Consider the following 11,221-nt stretch of genomic DNA (forward strand, 5'->3'; position numbering starts at 1 on the left):
ATTAGACGAAATAATACTTTTGACAAAAAATTTGTAGGTAAATGGAAAAAAAGTATAATGTAAGGGCTAATTTTAGATTTAAGCCAGAAACTCAAGAGAACCTTCGATAGCCATAACACCAGTAAATCTTATCCTCCAATCTCAATCCGCGCGTATTTCCATGCATTTCCATTTCGTATTCCTTTCAAAATATCTCCTCACGCGCTTTGCTCACCCTCCCGCTCCCTTCAGCTCCTCACTGGCGACTCCTCCATATCTTTTACTCCAAAACCTTTTTTCGATGGCGGATCCAAGCAACCTCTCAGCTGTTTCCTCCGAAGATGCGGGGAAGTTCGGTTTCACGCGCGATGAGATGTACTCCAGTAACCTTGCCGGCACCGTCAACCCGTACGACCGCCACTTGTTCCTCCGCCATAAGTCGTATAACGATTGGGCTTCCCGTGTCGAAGAGGGCGGCCTCCCTAATCTCCTCTCCTCCGCTCTTAAGTCTCGCAAAAACGACATCCCAGTCAAGGTAAGTTCGTTTCGTTCTATCAGCTCTCGTTTACTTTTAAGGTTTAAAATTGTCACTTAATCGTAGTTCTATATTTTTCTTTTCCGATATAGACACTGTTGACGGTTATTGAAGGAGCGGAATCTGACGGAGATGTGTTAGTTTTCCCTGAAATGATCAAATACAAGTAAGCTTTCCTTTTTTGCACCTTTTTCTTTATTATAATAAATTTCTTTCTAAATGCTGTTGAATTTCCTTTTACTAGATCGGATGCTGTAAAACTTACAAAAGATGGAGCTGAACTTTACATTTTGTAATTTATAGGGTATGAATCTATTTTTCTTTCAGATGTTGAGTAAGAATCTGCTAAAATTTTTCTTAATGGAACTACTTTCTAGAAATATTTTTCATGTGGTCATCTAACTGTAAATCAGGAAATTAGCATTTTTGAATTATGATTAAATATTTAGTTTAATGGGCATATGTCAGTATATAAAAAAAAAACATGTGCCAAAGTCCAAAAATTATTATATTTACAAAAATAACTTCGGTTTAAAAATAATCACTAAAATAACTTAAAAGGAACAGTAAAATTGGGTTGTGGCCTGTCAATGGCTGGAATCCACTCGTATTTTCTACCCATGATTGCCTAATAATTGTGTCAGACTTAAAAAAATTAATTTTTTGGGTTTTGCCCTGTCAATAGCCGGAACCCATGTATTTTTTTTAAATTGTATAATATTGATATACGAAAAAGGAAAAAAAAAAAGAAAAAGGAAAAAAATTTGGTCTTTGGCTCACAATGACCAAGCACCGAACAATTAAAAAAATAATTTTTTTTTCGTGTCAGAATGAGATATCAATATCTGAAAAAGTAAAAGAAAAAAATTTGGTCTTTGGCTTTGTCAATGGTAAGCACTCAAGACAATTTAAAAAAAAATTCTTTTTTTTTCATGTCAGAATCAGATATCAGTACACAAAAAAATAAAAATAAAATTTTTTTGGGTGTTGGCCTGAGTACAATTTTTAAAAAAAATTTCTTTTTTTTCGCGTCAGACTCAGATATCAGTATACGAAAAAAGTAAAAAAAAATTTAGATGCTGGCCTGTCAATGGCCGGCACCAAATTTATCATATATATATACAGGGCATTTCATCTTCCATTTTGTCTAGTTTGAAAAGTTTTTTTTTCCTCTGTTTAAAAGAAAGCAATTTTTTTTAAAATAAGTTCTCAAATACTGTTTGTTTATGTTTATTTCAATGGTGAAATGATAAATACAAATGAAGAAGGATGTATATTTCAAAACCGAAAAAAAATAGGAATGAGATTCAACAAACAGATTTCGCTGTCGGATTTCAAACGAAAAATCAGTACAAAGATAGCAAGCCGTTGCGGAAAGCAAATGTCGAGACTGTTTTATAGATTTTCGATTTCAACTGATCCGCTAAAGTTCTCAGAAATGGAGCTTGAAGATGATGATGATTTAGGTACAATGATAGCAATTTATTGCCCCCTGGAATAGAAAATCTCAGTCCAGTTGAGTTGTTCGCGGAGATAACTGAATCGGATCCCATTCAAATGGTAATCCCAGCAAGCCAGCGCTCCGAAATTGATTTTGATCTTAACGTCTCTTGGGAAGATCAGTCAAGCTTTGTACTGTCAGCGCCAACTCCCGAAAATCCAAACACTGGTGGATGTTCGTATAACACCCCATACTCGAGTCATTGTCTAGAGATCCATCCAGAGTTGTTGGCCACCATAAAAGATTGTGATGAAGGGTCCGATAATAACGATCAGTCCCACCGTGATCCCAACGATGATTTTAATGACCCCAATTTGGATGATATCCTTGAAAACATAGACGAGGAAGGGCCGGTAGAGGGTGAAAATGCGAACCCTCATTCGGCTGGAAACACGGGCCCTGGTATAGTTATAAGAAATAATCCAGAAACCTTCATGAGCGACGTGGATCCTGATGCAGCTATTGCACGCGAGTTCTCGAATACCGGATATTGTCTTGACTCACTTAGTTCACAATGAATTTGACGAAGAAGAGTTGTTTATAGGGCAACAATTTGATAACAAAAAAGATTGTTTACATGCTATAAAAAAACTTAGCTTGAAGTTAGGTGTGGATTATAAAGTAATGAAGTCGACGCAGTCTTTGTACGCAGGAGAGTATTGGAAAGCGTCAAGTGGTTGTAAATGGCGTGTCCGAGCCGCGTTAATGCAGCGGACACAGATGTGGATGATAAGGAAACTAGAAGGTCCACACACATGCACGTCTGCTCGTATGTCGCAAGACCATAGAAAGTTAGATGCAAAAACTATATGCAACTGCATCATCCCTTTGGTGAAAGAGTCACCCACCATTCAAGTGTCGGTCCTTATTGCGGATATGCAAGCTTGATTCAAGTACAAAGTGTCATACCGAAAGGCATGGTGGGCAAAGCAAATGGCGATGCGAGAGTTGTATGGTGAGTGGGATGTGTCACACAACGAGCTTCAAGGATGGATAGCTAGAATACATGAGTATGTGCCGGGGACAGTCACTGATTTGCAAACACTGCCATATAAAAACCCTGATAGAGAGATACAATCGGGGAAATGAGTTTTTCACCGGTTGTTTTGGACGTTCGAGCCATGTGTTAGGGCCTTCCCTTATTGCAAGCCAATGGTGCAGGTGGATGGGACGTGGTTGTATGGCAAATACACGCAAATCCTCCTGATTTTTGTTGCACAAGACGGCAATCGAAATGTACTTCCGATTGCTTTCGCCATTGTAGTACGTGAGTGCTTCGAGTCTTGGGAATTTTTCCTCACAAATCTGCGGAGGCACGTTGGCAGATAAGACAATATTTATCTTATATCAGATAGATCGAAAGGATTACTTGCTGCGATAAGGCGATCGGGGTTCCGTGGAGGTCTGTTTATTACATCCGGCACATCGCGGTAAACTTTCATAGAGATTACAAGAATAAAGATTGGAAAAAAGAACTCGTGAACATAGGTAAAAAAATTTGTTTGTATTTATTTAAAAAATTATTTTTCAAAAATTTTATTGTTTTTAATTTGGTGGAGTGAAATTAAATATGCAGCCTATGAGTTAGAACCGAGAAGATTCAGGCAGAGGTTCGTAAAGCTTGAATCTCAGATGTCATCTTTACCAACAAATCTTCGGACATGGTTGGGAGCATGGAAATCTGGCAATGGACTCAAAGTTACGATGAAGGGTTTCGGTATGGGTAGATGACGACTAACCTCATGGAGGCGGTCAACTCTGTATTGAGGCGCACACGCTATCTCCCGATTTCTGCTGTATTCTCGGCAACATTCTATAGGTTGGCGACATTGATGCCTAAGATGGGGTTTAAACAAGCTAAGCAGATCGAGGCCGGGCACGTGTATGTAGAGGTTGTCTGAAAGGCCATTGCGGTATATAGTCGAAGGGCACAAACAATGAACGTAGAATTGTATTCGCGTGACTTGGAGACTTTCCAGTCTGAGAGTACATCGATTCATTGTTGGTCTTCCACCTAGGTAAATGCTGTGATTGATCTGCGAAGCGAGCGATCTTGAGTGCGGGATATTTTAGACTCTTCGATATCCGTGTGCGCATGTTCATGCAGCGTGTGCGAGAGCAAACTTAAATGTTGAACAATTCATAGACGATATCTATACGTTGCAACGCGCATTACATATATGGGGGAACGAATTTCCTGTAATGCCCAATGTCTCAAACTGGGAAGTTCCACCGCCTGCTTTCGAGATAGTGCCTGACCGTAGTCTCTGCAGACATCTTAAAGGTCGACCTCAATCGTCAAGAATTCGAAATGACATGGACGTTAGGGAGACGGGTGAACCGAAATTATGCATTGTGTGTCGAATATCCGGACACAATCGATCAACATGCCCACATTGTGTCTACGTTTTTGGTCAATCGTCTCGTAATGCTGGACTCCAAGATGACGACTGATATTTTATTAAGCGCATATTCTTGTAAAATTAAATGAGATTTAATGAAAAAAAGTGTTAGATGTAGGAAAAAAATTTGAAATTAATGAGACTGAATGAAAAAAAAGAGTGTGAGATGGATTTGTCAAAATAAATGAGATTGAAATAAATGGAATAGGAAAAAGAAAGTGAGTAAATAAATGAGATTGAATTGAATTAAATAAAATTCTGAAAAGTGAGTCAAAATAAATTGGATAGAAACAAATGAAATTTGAAAAGTGAGTCAAAGATGGATAGGATAGAAATAAATGAAATTTGAAAAATTAGTCAGAACAATTATAGCAATTTACGGCATGCCTTAATTTCAAACATTGAAATAAATTAAATTGAATGAAAAAAAAGTTGTCAAAAGTATTTTTTTTTCCACTTTTGCCTTCATTTCAAAATGGTCCCCCACTATAAATAGGCCATTTCGTCCACCACTCTCAACCACGGTAGGCAATGGCAGCTCTTCCCAATGGTAATGCGTGGTTGAGAAATTGAGAATTTGAAACTCATTTGTTTTGAAATTCAAAGAAAAAGTGAAAAATTTGAATTTCAAAATTTCAATTCATTAATTTCAATTTTTTTCTTACATCTAACACCTTTTTTTTATTAAATCTCATCTATTTCAATTTTTTTTCCTACACCTAACACCTTTTTTTTCATTAAATCTCATTTAATTTTACAAGAATATGCGCTTAATAAAATATCAGTCATCATCTTGGAGTCCAGCATTACAAGACGATTGACCAGAAACGTAGACACGATGTGGGCATGTTGATCGGTTGTGTCCGGATATTCGACACACTGTGCACAATTTCCGTTCACCCGTCTCCCTAACGTCCATGTCATTTCGAATTCTTGACGATTGAGGTCGACTTTTAGGATGTCTGCGGAGACTACGGTCAGGCACCATCTCGAAAGCAGGCGATGGAACTTCCCAGTTTGAGACATCGAGCATTACAGGAAATTTGTTCCCCCATATACGTAATGCGCGTTGCAACGTGTAGATCTCGTCTATGAATTGTTCAACATTTAAGTTTGCTCTCGCACACAGTGCATGAACATGCGCACACGGATAACGAAGAGTCTGAAATATCCCGCACTCGCATCGCCTGTTTCGCAGATCAAATGCGTACGACCTAGGTGGAAGACCTGAACGGCAACCGATGTACTCCTGTACTCGGAAAGTCTCCAAGTCACGCGAATACAATTTTGCGTTCATTGTTTGTGCCCTTCGACTATATACCGCCATGGTTTTCTGGACGACCTCTACGCATACACGCCCGGCCTCGACCGCTTAGATTGTTTCAACCCCATCTTAGGCATCAATGTCGCCACCCTATAGAATGTTGCCGAGAATACAGCAAAAATCGGGAGATGGCGTGTGCGCCTCAATACAGAGTTGACCGCCTCCACGAGGTTAGTCGTCATCTGCCCATACCGAAACCCTTCATCGTAACTTTGAGTCCATTGCCAGTTTTCCATGCTTCCTAACCATGTCCAAGATTTGTTGGTAAAGATGACATCCGAGATTCAAGCTTTGTAACCTCTCGCTCAATCTTCTGCTCTAACTCATAGGCTGCATATTTAATTTCACTCCACCAAATTAAAAACAATAAAATTTTTGAAAAATAATTTTTTAAATAAATACAAACAAATTTTTTTACCCATGGTCACGAGTTCTTTTTTCCAATCTTTATTCTTGTAATCTCTATGAAAGTTTACCGCGATATGCCAGATGCAATAAATAGACCTACACGGAACCCCTGATTGCCTTATCGCAGCAAGTAATCCTTTTGATCTATCTGATATAAGACAAATATTGTCTTCTCTGACAACGTGCCTCCGCAGATTTGTGAGGAAAAATTCCCAAGACTCGAAGCACTCACGCTCCACGATGGCGAAAGCGATCGGAAGTACATGTCGATTGTCGTCTTGTGCAACAGCAATCAGGAGGATTTGCGTGTATTTGCCATACAACCACGTCTCATCCACCTGCACCATTGGCTTACAATAAGGGAAGGCCCTAACACACGGCTCGAACGTCCAAAACAACCAGTGAAAAACTCGTTTCCCCGATTATATCTCCCCGTCTGGGCTTTTATATGGCAGTGTTTGCAAATCAGTGACTGTCCCTAGCGCATATTCATGCATTCCAACTATCCACCCTTGAAGCTCGTTGTATGACACATCCCAGTCACCATACAACTCTCGCATCGCCATTTGCTTTGCCCACCGTGCCTTTCGGTACGACACTTTGTACTTGAATCGAGCTTGCATATCCGCAATAAGGACCGACACTTAAATGGTGGGTGACTCTTTCACCACAGGGATGATGCAGTTGCATTTAACTTTCTATGGTCTTGCGACATACGAGCAGACGTGCATGTGTGTGGACCTTCTAGTTTCCTTATCATCCACATCTGTGTCACCGTGATTAACGCGCTCGTATACGCCATTTACAACCACTTGACGCTTCCAACATTCTCTTATGCATAAAGATCAAGGTCGACTTTCATATTTTATAATCCACACCTAACTTCAAGCTAAGTTTTTTATAGCATGTAAACAGTCTTTTTTGTTATCAAATTGTTGCCCTATAAACAACTCTTCTTCGTCAAATTTATTGTGAACTAAGTGAGTTGGCACAATATCTGAGTATTCCGAAAACTCGCGTGCAAGAGCTGCATCAGGATCCACGACGCTCATGAAGGTTCCTGGATTATTTCTTATAACTATACCAGGGCCCGTGTTTCCAGCCGAATGGGGGTTCGCATTTTCACCCTCTACCAACCCTTCCTCGTCTATGTCTTCAGGGATATCATCTAAATCGGGGTCACTAAAATCATCGTTGGGATCACGGTGGGACCGATCATCATTATCGGACCCTTCATCACAATCTTCTATGGCCAACAACTCTGGATGGATCTCTAGACAATGACTCGAGTATGGGGTGTTATACGAACATCCACCAGTGTTTGGATTTTCTGGAGTTGGCGCTGACAGTACAAAGCCTGACTGATCTTCCCAAGGGACGTTAAGATCAAAATCAATTCTGAAGCGCTGGTTTGCTGGAATTACCATTTGAATGGGATCCGGTTCAGTTATCTCCACGAACAACTTAACTGGACTGGGATTTTCTATTCCAGGGGGGCAATAAATTGCTATCATTGTACCTAAATCATCATCATCTTCAAGCTTCATTTCTGAAAACTTTAGCGGATCAGTTGAAATCGGAAATCTATAAAGCAGTCTCGACATTTGCTTTCCGCAACGGCTTGCTATCTTTGTATTGATTTTTCGTTTGAAATCCGACAGCAAAATCTGTTTGTTGAATTTCATTCCTATTTTTTTCAGCTTTGAAATACACATCCTTCTTCATTTGTACTTATCATTTCACCATTGAAATGAACATAAACAAACAGTATTTGAGAACTCATTTTCAAAAAAAATTGCTTTCTTTTAAACAGAGGGAAAAAAAATTTTCAAACTAGCCAAAATGGAAGATGAAATGCCCTATATATATATGATAAATTTGGTGCCGGCCATTAACAGGCCAGCACCAAAAAATTTTTTTTTTACTTTTTTTGTATACTGATATTTGATTCTGACGAGAAAAAAAAAGAAATTTTTTTTTTACTTTTTTCGTATACTGATATCTGATATCTGATATCTGATTCTGACACGAAAAAAAAGAAAAAAAAATTTTAAATTATACTGGGTGCCGGCCATTGACAGGCCAACACCTAAATTTTTTTTTTATTTTTTTCATATACTGATATCTGATTCTGACACGAAAAAAAATAAAAAAAAAATTTAAATTGTACTGGGTGCCCAAAAAAAAAATTTTTTTTCCTTTTTCTTTTTTTCTTCTTTTTCGTATATCAATAGTATACAATTTTAAAAAAATACATGGGTTCCGGCCATTAACAGGCCAAAACCCAAAAAATAAATTTTTTTAAATCTGACACAATTATTAGGCAATCATGGGTGCAAAATACGAGTGGATTTCGGCCATTGACAGGTCACAACCCAATTTTACTGTTCCTTTTAGGTTATTTTGGTGATTGTTTTTAAACCTGAGTTATTTTTGTAAATATAATATTTTTTTAAATTATTTTGGTAAAATAGCCTCTTTTCTCAAGGCTGATTTTGGAGTTAAATGTAACAATTCTTCTGTAATTGTAGCTATGATGAGGATTAACATGTGTTTTGTTTATGTAATATTTTCTTATGTTTATTTATTGAGTTGAGTTGAGATTTATTATTTTATTTTATTTCTTTTGTTTGTAAAATAATGAGAGAATGCTAAGATTATGAGTGAAGGGATTTTTATGCTGATTCTCTTTTATTGTATTGATGGAAGGGGTTTGACGGACTCCGATGTGGAAGGTTTTGTTGAGGATGTGCTTGTGAATGGCAAGCCATGGGCTTCTGGAGTGCAGGAAACATTGACTGGTTCATATATCTTTGCGTGCGCTCATGGTAATCGTGACAAGAGATGTGGTGTTTGTGGACCAGCTCTGATTCAAAAGCTGAATGAGGAGATTGAGTTGCGTGGACAGAAGGATCAGATGTTTGTAAGTGCTTGCTCTCACATTGGAGGGCACAAGTATGCTGGGAACTTGATTATCTTCAGCATAGATTCTGAGGGAAAGATCACGGGCAACTGGTAATATCAGCATCAGCATCACTATGTCATTACGCTTCTATGTGTTGAACGGATTTTTATATTATTGGTCTTTTGCCTTCAATGGTTGCAGGTATGGCTATGTTACTCCAGAAGATGTGCCTGAGTTACTTGATCAGCAAATTACAAAAGGAGAAATAATACAACACCTTTGGAGGTTTGTGGTTTTTTTAATTTATGCTGTACTTAAGTTGGTTGAATCTGTAGTATTCCAGTTTGTTCTATTTCTGGGTACATTCATCTATTGGAGATGAACTTACTACCTCAAACTTGTGTTAGAAGAAGTTTTGACCCATCAACTTTGTCACTAAGTACTTGAAATGCAGAATTTTGGAAGCTATTCAGTCACTGAAAGATTTTGTAGATTACTCTTTAGTGCTGCAGCCATTGATTGACTTAACTTGCTCTCAAGGCAGCCAATAGTATTTCATGCACATAACTAATAGTAATTGGCTCTTAGCTTTAGTTTGCCTAGAAAGATTTGGAATTCTGATTCCAAACACAGTGCTTGAATATTTTGTTTCTCATAAAACCAAGGTTTTCGGAACTGGACTGGTAGTTGAACCGGTCAGACCACCAGTTTTTGATTCGACCAGCTCATTCGGTTTAATTGAATAAATTGTTAAAATTTCATAAAAAATAAAAAATTATTTTTAAAAAAAGTGAAAACCGGTTCAATCAGTTTTTTGAGCTCAGTTCTGAGTGGTTCATGGGTCAACCGGTGAACCCCTCTCCAGACCAATACCCCGGCTGGTTCCTGGTCCAACCGTTCTAATTGGTCAGTTCGGTATAAACAAAAATTGCCTAAAATGCTCTAATGAAAGTTTTCTTTTCTGTCTCTGTGCTCCTTATTTTTGTTAGGATTTTAGTAAAATCGTTCACACTACGACTGCTTATTTTACAGTGTGCCTTGCCGGTAGGAAGCTCCATGTCAATTGTGTGACTCATCGCATATGCCATATTAAGCTTTCAATTGTTTCTAGTGTTATATTTTTCTGTTATACTTAGTAAGTAGTTCACTTATATTCTTCTCAATTAAATGTAAGATGAAAACATGTATAATCCATACATCTACAGGGGTCAAATGGGGGCTTCTACTGAAGGAGGTGATAAAACATATGAACAGAAGCTTCCAAATGGGACTGAAGTGAAGAAAAATGAGAAGCACGAAGAAACTACTACTCAGAAGACAAAGGAAAATGTGGATGGTTGTTGTCAGGGTGCTAATGGGTTTACCTGTTGCATGACTGCTAGTTTGGAAGCAAATGAAAAAGAGAAAAGTGAAGAGCCAAGAGAAGTGTGTGGAAAGACTGGGATGTGCAAATTGACAAGCTGGGTAGAATCATGGGAGCAACATCACGTTCTTACAGCAGCAGCCGTGGTTGGAGTTGTTGCAACCATTGCGGTGGCTTAGAGCTATTATAGAAGGTCAGGCTGAAGTAATCCTTGTAATCCAATGTCTTACTGTTTGCTTGTGTGTTGTATACCCCTTTTTTGGGTCCCTGAGGCAAAATAGTTAGTAAAATAATCCTCCAAACCACAAACTTGTTTGGGAGATTGATACTATAGTCGCTTTTTACTATACAGGGATTTGAAGTACCAAACTTTAGCTGGTGTAGGGATGAAATATTACCCCCACTGGTTTTTTCCAGTTGATATCTGCTCAAAGTTAGATATTTCATTATATGTATGACTTTGTTTTTATTAACATTATACGAATGGAGTTTTAGTGCTTCATCTTGACACAATAGTCCTGGTTTCTGTGGAGATATTGTTTTCTTTCAATGATTTGCAGAAGAGTCTCTTTCAACAGGTTATAAGAGAGCCTTGTTTCTCTTACTGGAGGGTCGTGTAATGAAGCTCTTATTTCAGTATTTTTTTTCCCGTAGTGATGGCAATGGATGGTAAAAATCGATATCCAACATTATTTGATTTGATTTTTGTGGATTTGGATGTTAGTTTTACTATCCATGGTGGATTCTCTTATATATCTTATATTTGAATTGCTGCGGTTTTGGTTTGGATAGTGTTGGAAATCC

General features: G+C 38.2%; 1 protein-coding gene across 1 annotated transcript; it reads left to right on the forward strand.

Moving 5' to 3' along the window:
- The first annotated feature begins 76 nt into the window (after window positions 1-76).
- On the forward strand, window positions 77-10,930 carry LOC105798364 (uncharacterized). The gene is made up of 5 exons (XM_052621118.1): window positions 77-514; window positions 607-680; window positions 8,859-9,164; window positions 9,256-9,339; window positions 10,260-10,930. The coding sequence occupies exons 1-5, from the start codon at window positions 161-163 to the stop codon at window positions 10,594-10,596; spliced, it is 1,155 nt and encodes a 384-aa protein (XP_052477078.1). The 5' UTR covers window positions 77-160; the 3' UTR covers window positions 10,597-10,930.
- Window positions 10,931-11,221: the final 291 nt, after the last annotated feature.

The sequence above is a fragment of the Gossypium raimondii genome, chromosome 9 (genome assembly GCF_025698545.1).
Source record: "Gossypium raimondii isolate GPD5lz chromosome 9, ASM2569854v1, whole genome shotgun sequence".
Classification (NCBI taxonomy): Eukaryota; Viridiplantae; Streptophyta; class Magnoliopsida; order Malvales; family Malvaceae; genus Gossypium; species Gossypium raimondii.